The sequence below is a fragment of the Oryzias melastigma genome, linkage group LG21 (genome assembly GCF_002922805.2).
Source record: "Oryzias melastigma strain HK-1 linkage group LG21, ASM292280v2, whole genome shotgun sequence".
Classification (NCBI taxonomy): domain Eukaryota; kingdom Metazoa; phylum Chordata; class Actinopteri; order Beloniformes; family Adrianichthyidae; genus Oryzias; species Oryzias melastigma.
This window is the reverse complement of record NC_050532.1, coordinates 10,975,473-10,987,257: the sequence shown is the minus strand read 5'-3', so window position 1 is coordinate 10,987,257 and position 11,785 is coordinate 10,975,473. Positions and strand designations below refer to the sequence as shown.

At 38.5% G+C, this 11,785-nt stretch overlaps 1 protein-coding gene across 1 annotated transcript in view; it reads right to left on the bottom strand.

The window, feature by feature from the left end:
* Nucleotides 1-709: 709 nt before the first annotated feature.
* The window catches only part of wdr75 (WD repeat domain 75), a 12,147-nt gene continuing 1,071 nt past the window's right edge, over nucleotides 710-11,785 (bottom strand). Inside the window, exons 3-21 of the mRNA XM_024286057.2 lie at nucleotides 9,893-9,958; nucleotides 9,660-9,759; nucleotides 9,242-9,366; nucleotides 9,030-9,100; nucleotides 8,808-8,924; nucleotides 8,159-8,247; nucleotides 7,825-7,983; nucleotides 7,648-7,707; nucleotides 6,941-7,056; nucleotides 6,678-6,853; nucleotides 6,443-6,600; nucleotides 5,581-5,764; nucleotides 3,842-3,936; nucleotides 3,389-3,484; nucleotides 3,055-3,224; nucleotides 2,643-2,702; nucleotides 2,071-2,217; nucleotides 1,901-1,992; nucleotides 710-1,642 (exon numbers count right to left, since the gene is read on the bottom strand). Coding sequence (XP_024141825.1) covers nucleotides 1,420-1,642; nucleotides 1,901-1,992; nucleotides 2,071-2,217; nucleotides 2,643-2,702; nucleotides 3,055-3,224; nucleotides 3,389-3,484; nucleotides 3,842-3,936; nucleotides 5,581-5,764; nucleotides 6,443-6,600; nucleotides 6,678-6,853; nucleotides 6,941-7,056; nucleotides 7,648-7,707; nucleotides 7,825-7,983; nucleotides 8,159-8,247; nucleotides 8,808-8,924; nucleotides 9,030-9,100; nucleotides 9,242-9,366; nucleotides 9,660-9,759; nucleotides 9,893-9,958 — 2,304 coding nt within the window. The 3' untranslated portion in view covers nucleotides 710-1,419. The remainder of the gene's footprint in view (nucleotides 1,643-1,900; nucleotides 1,993-2,070; nucleotides 2,218-2,642; nucleotides 2,703-3,054; nucleotides 3,225-3,388; nucleotides 3,485-3,841; nucleotides 3,937-5,580; nucleotides 5,765-6,442; nucleotides 6,601-6,677; nucleotides 6,854-6,940; nucleotides 7,057-7,647; nucleotides 7,708-7,824; nucleotides 7,984-8,158; nucleotides 8,248-8,807; nucleotides 8,925-9,029; nucleotides 9,101-9,241; nucleotides 9,367-9,659; nucleotides 9,760-9,892; nucleotides 9,959-11,785) is intronic.

Genomic DNA, 11,785 nt, shown 5'->3' with positions numbered 1-11,785 from the left:
GAGTTTGCACATGATGGTCTTGAATTTAGCATCCTCTATTCTTTATCGTTTATTTTTCATGTCTTGCCTCGGTTTGGTGCAGTGTGATTCACGTGTTGTTGCTGAAAATGCTGTAAAATCTTCCCGCAATAATTACAGTTGTGGAGAAAAAAAATTAAAATATATTTTTTTTCTAAGCTTGATTTTTTAAAGATTTTCAGTACATACAAATGTGTCTGAAACCATTGGGAAGTTATCTCAAACAGAAGACAGTAAACCTTAGGGTTTGGTCATTACACAGTGGCATGGTAAATGGAAAATGCTTAATATAAAACTGTATCCAGGCGATCAATATGGTAAAAACTGCTCATAACTTGTTTAAAACATATGTGGTTTATGTGGATCTTTTTTGGAAAAACACAAGTGCATTAAAGCAGCAAAAGAGGTAGTGTTGGAAAAGGCCAAATGTAAAGAAAGTTCATGAACTGACAGAAGCACCTGACACAGAGGAACTAAAAAAAAAAAAAAAAAAGTTCAGTTCCATCATTTAGAAGACTGACATCAAAACGTGATGCTTTCTTAAGCAGAATTTAATGCATACTTATTTTCCAGCACTAACTTTTAAACAACGATGCAGGAAAATGTTACATAACCTCATTTTATTCTCTCTCATTTAATATCATGGATACATATTTAAATTTCACCCAAAAAATCTGTTGGAACAGAAAGCTGTAAGAAAATGTTTTTATTAAATATTTGTATGTAATAAAATACCATTACACACTGCTGCTGTGCATGCCCACAACATCAACAAGGTTTGACCCCAGCCTTGGACTTCGTCTGACTCAAAAGTAAATAGTGACTTTGGAAATATGAAACTGAGAGGTGGAGGCATGATGACATTCAGTCAAAATAGTCGAAAGTTAAATCACATACAAAACAAGAAAATGCAACTTCGGATGGAGAAAAACTTTGCAGTAACAATACTAGGAAGTAGGAATAATATCCTGCATTTCCGTAACGGAAAACCATCATGTTTAACGATATGAAGCTTCTCTGTAGAATGAACTTCTACCAATTGTAGACATTTTTTTATGTAGATCTTGCTCACGTTTAACAGGAATAATGAACCAGGAAAAAAAACAAAGCTATGACACAAGAGTTTATTATCTGACTGAAACAAATCTAATAGGAATGCTTCAGAAAACAGTGATGTAAATAAGTCCAGAGGAACCTCAACACAATACAAAAGTGATTTTGTTTTTGCAGAAAAAAGCAAATAAATCTTGTTGGGGGTTTAACACAGTCCTGCCAAAGCAGCACATATTGCTTTGATAAAACATGTTTGCTTCCAATCATCTAATCCTCTGAGAATTGTTTTTCTCCATTACTGAAATCCACACAGCGAGTCGAAAGAGAAGCTTAGACAAACGTCTACGTTCACTTGTCTAAAAGACCTTTCATCCAACTGTGATCAAGTTTCTTGAGTCTCCTGAGTTTCCTAGCTTCTTCTTTTGTCAGGGTGGGGGCAGCGCACACCGATTCCTGGCCCCCTGACGGCATGTGTTCTGGTCTTGAGATTCTGGATTCCATTTCCCCATCGGAATCCTCTTCCTCTTTCTCACTTTCCATTTCCTCCTCCTCTTTGTTTTGTTCACTGGCACTAAGAGAGCAGATTGGAGAAAAAAAAACATTGGCATGACTCAGCATTATTGCAAACAAAAACAACCTGATTTCCCATGTGCACACTTTTAGCTCTGGGAATCCTGAATCATGTATGTTTTTTCAAATCGTACTGCAGTGTGTTCAATGAGGCTTCAAATTATGCACTAACACAGACAAAAACCAAGTTTTATACTTATGACGTTTAGGAATTAATACATTTTATTTGTTTGTTCCTAAAGAGGGTTTTTTTACTGACCTGGGATCTTTGACAGAGATGAGCAGAGACTGAACAAACATGGAGCAGAGGAAGCTGGCAGAGGGTAAAACGTGAGCCGGCATCTGCAGCAGCTGTTGCAAACACAGGGCGCGTTAGATCCTTAAAACGTGCACGTGTGGGTCATTGGGAAACGGAGTCAAACTACAAACCTCGTTGATGCCAGCAGAGCTGGAAGGCTGAGGTATCGGCTCCACAGACTGGCTGCTCTCCTGCTGCGGATTGTCCTGCTGCTGTTTCTGATGTTTCCCCAGCAACAGGTGGAAGGGCGTCATGGCAACATCGTCACTGACCACAAGCTGAAAAATAAAAAATTATGTTAAATATATTGTAAATATCAACAAACATTAAATAGAAACATAAATTAAAATGTTTAAAGCTTTTTTTAGGTTATATAGAAATGTTTTACACTTTTTTTCCTCCAAATTTTATCAAATCCGGACGACAAAAGCAGTGTGACGTTGGCCTGTTTATTGGAAAACTTCATAACTTTGTGCCACTTCATGAAGTGAGCACAGTGAGATGCAGTCTGGTAGCTGTGAGCCTTTGTGCTAGCTCCAAAAACAGCCTTTCACCAAGTTAAATGAGCAAAATGTTTGACTTTTGGAGATTCAGATTTTTTTTTATTTGAAAGAAAACTATGCAACAAACAAATGAGTTAAACTGCACCATTATGGCGTCTTTCAAATGTCCGCTGAACAATAATGACAGAATTTCATCTAACCTGCTTATTTGAAGCCATTAGTCTGTCCTCCTCCGCTTTGGTGATGAACGTCAGCAGGTCCTGCAGAAAAGAGTCAAGAAATCACAACAGAGCAAAAAAAAAAAAAAAAAAGGACTGATTTGTGCATCGACTTGTTTTATAAAGTATTTTTACTAGAGAAATATTTTACCTTGACAAAAAAAGTCTACAACCCTTGTAAGGATGTGAATATTTTTCAAACGTTTTGTACATTTTTGTGATCTCTATAAGTAGAATCTGACAGAAGCTTCATTCAGTGATTTCCTATCTGCTTCCCCATCATCGCATTCATTCTGTTCAACAAAACTGCCAAACGTTTCCTCGCATTTACTCCAAAGTATTTGGCTGCTCTCTAAAACTGTTTGTGTACTTTAAGCACCGAGTGCGTCTTTACCATAGATGGTGAGAGGAAGAAAAGTTGTGAAGAGTTTAGCCACTGGCTGCTTTCATCGCAGCTCTCCAGCATCACTTCTCTTGGGGCAAAAACAGCATGAGTCACCCTCCCCGAGCACAAAGCCTTATGGGAAAACAGCGGCCGTGGCTCACAGGGCTTGAACACAAACACTGGAAAACAAAGATGGGCGGAAAAAATAAATGTCAAATAAGAAAATACATTAAATAACTGTCTGAGGGGAGTCTAAAGGGCTTAAACAATGATTTTTTGTTTTATTTTGACTTAAAAATGCCCAAATTCAATGTCAATAAAAACATTTTAGCATCAAACTCACAGTCTGTGGATCCAGCTTCAAAGCAGAAGGCAGCCATGTTTTCAGAGAGAGGATCAGCCCGCAGCAGGCTGACGTCCATGGAGGTGACCCACTCCACTGTCAAACAAGCACACAAATCTCAATTTATCTGAAGCAAACATTTAAATAAAGATATTGTTCAAAGAGTAAACTTCTAGTTTTATTTCATGAGGTTAAAAGGTATTATTTATCTTAGATTTCCTCAAATTCTTCCAAAAAGGAGAAAATATTGTTGATTTATGTATTTTTCTTTTACAATCTAATCTAGATTTGACAATAAAGCTGCACTTATATAAATAGTATTTTCTTAAGATTCACCAAACCTTAAATTTCCGCTACATGTTTTTAATTTATTGTGTGCATGGTGTACTGAGATAAAATTAAGAAAACTCCCATCGTGACCCAAACACCTGGTGAACCCACGAGGAGACTTACAGGAGCAGGTGAGGAGGTTCCAACAGCAGAGCAGCTTGCTGGTCGTGGCTGCCAGCAGATACTTGGAACAGCTTAGCCGGCCAAAACAAAGATCCCTAAAGGAGAAAAAAACAAGTCTCTTCTCTTTTCCTTTGACTAAATTTATCCCCAGTGTAGCTTTAACCAACCAGTTCCCCCGCATCACACACATTTTTATTTGGAAGCCTTCAAAGTGAGAGCGCATCAGCAGTCTTTTGTTGACTTCCTGTGAACAAAAGGTTTTATTCTCTTTTGCTGGCTGATCAGTGACTTGGTTGGTAAATGTACTAAAATATGACTGCTCTTTTTTCTTTTTCTTTCCAAAACGTTTTGCAGAAACTAGAAGCAGAGATTTTTGTCCCCAGTGACCTAGAAGCTCTTTGTGAGCAGCGTGCCAACATTTCTGAGACTGGAGCAACATTGAGAAAGTGCAGCGAGCGCTCGGCTGGCCTACAGGCAGGACTTCTTTGGCTCAGCTGGTCTGCTGTGAGAAACTAAGCTCTGGGCTTCAGTTCCAAAAGGTTAACTAAATATATGAAAGCAAAAGAAAACTTTATGTCTCTCAAAGCCATTAACAGCTAAACGTGTTTTACCAGTCTCATGTAAGGAGATCTTTTTTCTTATTTAGGTTCCTGATAGGGTTTCAGTCCTGAATGTTTGAATTGTTCAGAGTATCTGGTGGTAATTACTTTGGATATTTCTCTTTCTTCTAACTAAGAAAACATAAGAATAAAATAATAGGAAACTGCCTGTTACTCATCAGAGGAGATAATTATGTTATAAACAGTGTAAGCTCCGGTTAAGAAAGAAGTCAAGGCTAGAAACTATAGTCAACCACCTATCTAACAAAAACGATAAACAGATCAGATAAAAGCTCGGAGTAGGTCAGAGTGAACTCAGATTTCTACGAAAGCCCCATTTTTTTTTTGTCAGAGTGGGACTTCTGTGTGTTTGTGGATCTTTGTGCCGTTCTGTTTATTAATTTCAGGTGTGGTTCTGGAAGTGTGTGGCTCCCATTGGTCCCCAACTGATGGAGGGAACCTTTAAAAACAATTTAAGTTTTGGCATCAGCTGAATTTGATGTCAAACTTGTTGTTAAAGAAGCTTCTCTAATTCCAATCAAGCTCACTTCATTTGACCTAAAACACATAAAAATATTAATTTCTTTGTTTATTTCTGCCCAAAGTTGTTGACCTTATTTTGATGCTGGGAGAGTCTGGCTGCTGTTTATAGTTATCTCTTATACTCTCCAGTTTAAATTAAAGGTTTAATATAAAAAGTAGGGCAAAGGTCTGGGTTCTTTCTGTAGAGGCCAAATGTGAGGGGAAAACAGAATCTCGTGCTTGGTGAGTCCTAATGTCGTTCCTCTGGAACAAGTTTGAGCCATAAAAGGAAAGAAATTAGTCTGCATGCAGAAGAACTTGCTCCATCGGCACATTTAGGCTAAATAAGATTAGGAAAAAATTCTGATCCTGCAACATATTATTATGGAAATTCATTAACTTATTTTTCCAAATAAACCTGAAAATAATATATTTTAATAGTAATTCTCATCAAGATTTAGGATAACTTAAAAAATGTAGTTTTCTGTCGATTTTTTTTTTTTTTTAGATAAAATCCAAAGTGTGCTCAGTCATTTAACACTCTTGAAAACAGCTTAGAACTCAAACTTGGGAGGTTTCAAACTACATGGATTTTTGTGTGCATGTACGAGCACGGACCTGATGGCGCCCGGCGGCTGGGAGAGCGTTGTCAGGAGCTCCCAGGAGGCCGGAGTCCACACGGTCACAACCTCCTGGAAACTCACGGCCAGCAGGGAGCTGTCGGCTGAGAAGCAGCAGCGCTCAGGTACCAGGCTGTGGTAGGCCCCCACAAAATCACAGGACCAGGACAGGCCTTTGTCAGCTGACACAAGCGAAGGGAAAGGGCGGAAAGAGACAGACACCAGGAGAATGGATTACTGAGAAGCAAGGCTTAATTTGGCTGTTTTCAGTTTTAAAAAGCTGGTAGAGGCTGACACGCACAAGAAGAATAGAATCCCTCTGAGTAACTTCTGCTACTAAACATGCAAAGTCATTAAACTTTAGCATCAATGAACAGATTACCATTAGTAGGATTAAAAAATATTAAAAACTTCAAATACCTTATTTGCTCTGATGTTTTACATGCCTTTGATTAAACACACAACCCTGAACAAAACTCTAAAAGTTTCTAATGTGGTTTTTATTTTCCTTTGGTGATCAACGTTTCCATAATGTAAAAATTGTTTCTACATTTCCAGGATAGGTCTAAGAAGTAGTGCCCAAAGTGGACAAGGAGTTGGATTTGGAGCTACCAACCAACACTACTGCTATTTAAATTCAAACTTTATTTATAAAGCACTTTTCATACAAAATGTAAAAATTAAAAACATTCTTTAACTTAAAAACCAAAAGGAAAAACATCAATCTTCACAAAAAATAAAAGCACATAAAACAAAACCATAAAAGGTTGGTAATAAAAAGAGAAACATTTGTATTGTAGCTAAAAAAAAAGCAAAGGTCAAACTGGAGCAGTCTGGTCCAGCGTTGGCTCCCTGCTTACCTTCTGTGTGGGCTGGTGCAGCCAGCTGCCAGGCTTTGAAGTGTCCATCCCTGCTGGTGGACACCAACATGGTGGTCTGCCCGTCAGACACGTGGGGAAAGCACAAGGCTGTAATCTGTGCCTCGTGGGGGGCCGAGATAGTTGTGTTCAGCACAAAACTAGAATAATAATAAAAAGAAAACTCATTGTATTCCACAGATGAAGAAAATACGGGTTATGTTAAAAAAAAGCATACCTCTGTCTCCGATCATCAAATGCCCAGAGTTTCAAGCTAAGCTCCAGCTCGGCGTCTTTCTGTTTTCTTTCTTCTACGGTGGCGAGCCAGCTTCCCCCGGCATCAAACGCAGCCATAACCACCTCAAACTGCTGCAGGCCTGATTCATGAATGTACTCCTGCTGCACTATGTCCAGCTGCGCAGAAGACACCAGCAAGAACATCACTAAATCAGCTGTACGTCAGAAGTTTAAATGGACCAAATATGTGCCATCCCTTCTTACATTGAACAATAGTTTGTCTCTCTGTAGAGAGTAGAACTGAAGGTGCCCTGGTTTCCCATTCAACACCAGAGCTTTGCTTCGAGGGTCAATCATCAAGTCTGTCCTGATACCGTCACCTATGAAGAGACAAGAGTCAAACATTTCAAAAGACAATACAAATACAAAGAATTATTAAATCTTTGATTAGAAAATAAATAAAAGAAAAATATGCTATCTTCTTGATGTTATAGTTGCTCCTAATCATTAATAGATGTCTTTGCACTTGTACATACAGTACACACACATATGACATTGAATCTATTAAGTATAAAGATTGTCAAATAGTTTTTAATGACTTGACAAGTAGTGGAAAGAATTAAAATAATATTGAAATTTTGTAAAACTTGTAATTAATATAAAACATTTCTTTCCAACTTCAGAAATAATCAAATTTAGTTTTTTTAAATGTACAGTAATTCAACAAGCTAACCTCTGTTTTAACTCCTTTAACTGTTTATATACAATAAAAGTTACTTTTTTTAACTTTAGGAGCAATTGGTGGATGTCTTTAGCTGAAACACTAGAGGATAAGCAGATTTCTGAGCTTTTTCCCCTAAAGAAAAGTCCTTCTGAGAAGTCTAAAGGTCATCCATGAGATATACAGTTACTGTTTGTGAGCCTGTTCACCATGTTTATGATCACACCGAGCTGATTCCACCTGCACTCACCTTTGACCAGACCTTGAATCACGGCGGACACTTTGACACAACTTTGGATGATTGTGATTTCTGAGTGAGACAAAAAAAAAATCATTTAAAAAAATGAACACAAAGATGGTTTATTTACTGAAAGTATTAGATATTACTTTCACTCAAGGCATTTAAGCTGTTTGAATAAACTCTTACTGTTGTCACTGTGTGAAGTACAGAACAGAGCTCCATCCGGAGAAACTGAAATGTGTGTGATGGCTCCGCCCAGGCGGGGCAGGAAGTCTCGCTGGCTCTCCTGGTTGTAGCGCCACTGAACCAGTACCGACTCCACACCTCCACTCAGCAGGTTGGTGCCTGATTTAAAAGGTATTTACATAAATGCAGGAGAACTTCCTGTTCAAGTCCCAGCTCTGAGATGATGCTGTCAACTAGAATCTAACTAATAAATAATTATTATAATAATAATGAACTGTAAACATAGATCTGATTCTAGTGCTTATCAGATGCTGTAATTAAAACACTGGCATACCTTCTGGAGTGAATCGCAGGGAGCTCACAGCGCTGTGATGCCAGTGCAGTGTGGAGTATGTGTACTCCTTCTTATGGTTAAAGTTTCTCCTGAAAGGATGACAGCAAAGAGTCAAAAATCAAAGAAGAATTTACAAATTAGACCGAGATTTATTTAAAAAAAATAGTGGAAAATATCAAAATAAAGCCAACAAAGAAGGATGGAAAACTTAAAAAAAAAACAAAAGTGTGAAGCCACCATCTAAAACTTTCCCCAAAATATCAGCTTTTGTAGGGGTGTGTATTGGCAAAAGTCTGGCGATACAATACGCATCCCTGATACATGTCTTACGATACGATCCATATTGTAATATATTCCAATTTATCACTTCTTTTTTAGAGTATGACATACAAAACAACATTAAGCACTCCAACTGTATCTCATTTACAAGTTGCTTTTCAAAGTAGACTCAGCCCAGAGGCAAATGAACTCCTGCCTGCTGCACTGCAGAAAATAAGTCTTAAAAAAACAACACAGGCTTTTTGATTTAGGCTAAAAACTGTATAGTCATCATTAAAAGACCCCTGGGAACAATTTTACAACAGATGAAAATATAGTTGGAGTGGGACTTTAATATAGAGGGGTAATAGCAGCCCGTCAGCTGACTCACCACAGGCGGATCTTGCCATCTTCGTGCCCTGATGCAATACAGTCCTCTGTTGGGTGGCAGGTAATGCATGTAAATGTGTTCTTGCCTCCTTTCTGGTTGTCTTTTTTGAGATAAAAGCTGTAGATCCAAACACATGCCCATGATTAAAGTCAATATTCACTTTACTAATTCATTTATTTAATAAAAAAAAGAAAAGTTATTTTGTCGGATTACAAAGCTCACCTGTAGGATTTTTGCTTCTTAAAGAAGTAAACTTCCAGCTCCAAAGGTTTTGCTGAAACTATGTATTGTCCCTGCAAAAGTCATAGTTTCAGATCACATGTGAAGGATGGTGGGAAAATCAACATCAATGCTACCTTTTAAATCAAATCCAAAGGCAACACAGAGACTAGAATTTCCTAAAACGTGGGTGAACCACATCTGGATGTTCTCACCTCTCTACCAAAGGCGGTGGCTGCTGGGTTGGAACTGACGTTGCTGAGCACAGCGGAGAGCTCTCTGGCCTCCACCAGCTGCTCTCCACTCTGTGGCAGATGTACCGCAACCAGCTGGAACAACTCTGTGCAGATGCACAGACCATACATAAATAAAACAGAATCAAATGTTTACCCAGTTACTTTTAGCCCACTTTCTTCTCCTCTGTTCATACAGCTTTTGTTTAATGAAGCTTCTAACAAAACAAAATTACAATAATGAGGACAAAAAATAGGAAAATAACGAAAAAATATGTAAAAATTAGATTTTAATCACTTCTAGATGTAAAAATTTTAGTCTTTACATCCCTGGAATCCTCCAGTCTTGCATGACATCAAAACAAAGCAACAGCTAGTCCATAAGCATTATAAAACGTACCAGAATTGGTGTCCGTGTGCATAGGGGTGATAATAAAGATGACACCTTCATGTTTTGCAGATGCATAGATGCCATGAATAGGGTATCCAATGACATAAGTCTGAAACAATTCACAAAAGTTATATCAAAATGTGCACATTAAGGATTAACTTTAGGCCTCACAATTTGTGCTACAATTAGAAAAGTGAAATGATCTACTGATATAACACAGAATCAACATGATTCCATCTTACCCTAATGGGAATGCCGTCTGTGAAGTCCCAAAGTCTGACAGTGCCATCTAGTGAGCAAGAGTAAGCCTGCAGCAGAAAAAAGAAGATGCATTATTTTAACAAGTCAATTTAAACTGTATTATATATGTGCTAGCTTGGATAAAATCAGCACAACTATCTCATGATACCAACAACAGAAGAAATTACAAAAAGAAAAGAACTGTCTCATCAATGAGCATCAGGTTGCATTAGCAAAGGAAAAGAAACAGATGGCAATGGAAAGAACAGAATGGGAGAGAAAAAACTCTGAACTTTCTCAGGAAATTGCTAAAATGAGGAAAGATCATGAGGAAAGGAGTGCCCCCTGTGACAAAGCTGAAAAGGACTTTTCTGAAAAGTTTGCCCAGGTCGAGAAGCAGATGAAGCAACAGCAAACAACCATTGCAGAAAAGGTCACAACTATAAACAATCTTGAAGGTACCTTGAAGGAATTGCTTGACCAACAAAACCAGCTGGAAACGGACAGAGAAGATTTGGAGAGAAAAAACTCTAAACTTTCTCAAGAAATTGCACGAATGAGGAAAGATCATGAGGAAAGGATTGCCTCTTTTGACAAAGCTGAAAAGGAGTTTTCAGAAAAGATTGCCCAGGTCGAGAAGCAGATGGAACTGCAAGAAACGTCTGCGGAAAAAGTCACCATAATAAACAATTTTGATGGTGTCTTGGAGGAAAAGCTTGACCAGCAAAAACAACAGATGGACAAGCAGCATCAGATGGAAATGTCAGACCTCACTGATAAAATATCCCAGCTGGAAAATTCTCTCAAAGAGGAGAAAACCAGGGCTAACGAAGCAGAGACACGCTTAGCCAAGCAGGTGAAAGAATCGGCCAAGGCAAAAGCTATGTTTGTTGATACAGAACGAAATCTTCAACAACAGAAGAAATTACAAGAAGAAAAGAACTGTCTCATCAATGAGCATCAGCTTGCTTTATCAAAGGAAAAGAAACAGCTGGCAATGGAAAGAACAGAATGGGAGAGAAAAAACTCTGAACTTTCTCAGGAAATTGCAAAAATGAGGAAAGATCATGAGGAAAGGAGTGCCCCCTGTGACAAAGCTGAAAAGGACTTTTCTGAAAAGTTTGCCCAGGTCGAGAAGCAGATGAAGCAACAGCAAGCAACCATTGCAGAAAAGGTCACGACTATAAACAATCTTGAAGGTACCTTGAAGGAATTGCTTGACCAACAAAACCAGCTGGAAACGGACAGAGAAGATTTGGAGAGAAAAAACTCTAAACTTTCTCGAGAAATTGCACAAATGAGGAAAGATCATGAGGAAAGGATTGCCTCTTTTGACAAAGCTGAAAAGGAGTTTTCAGAAAAGATTGCCCAGGTCGAGAAGCAGATGGAAGAGCAAGAAACGTCTGCGGAAAAAGTCACCATAATAAACAATTTTGATGGTGTCTTGGAGGAAAAGCTTGACCAGCAAAAACAACAGATGGACAAGCAGCATCAGATGGAAATGTCAGACCTCACTGATAAAATATCCCAGCTGGAAAATTCTCTCAAAGAGGAGAAAACCAGGGCAAACGAAGCAGAGACACGCTTAGCCAAGCAGGTGAAAGAATCGGCCGAGGCAAAAGCTATGTTTGTTGATACAGAACAAAATCTTCAACAACAGAAGAACTTACAAGAAGAAAAGAACTGTCTCATCAATGAGCATCAGCTTGCTTTATCAAAGGAAAAGAAGCAGCTGGCAAAGGAAAGAACGGAATGGGAGAGAAAAAACTCTGAACTTTCTCAAGAAATGGCACAAATGAGGAAAGATCATGAGGAGAGGAGTGCCACCTTTGACAAAGCTGAAAAGGACTTTTCTGAGAGGTTTGCCCAGGTCGAGAAGCAGATGGAACAACTGC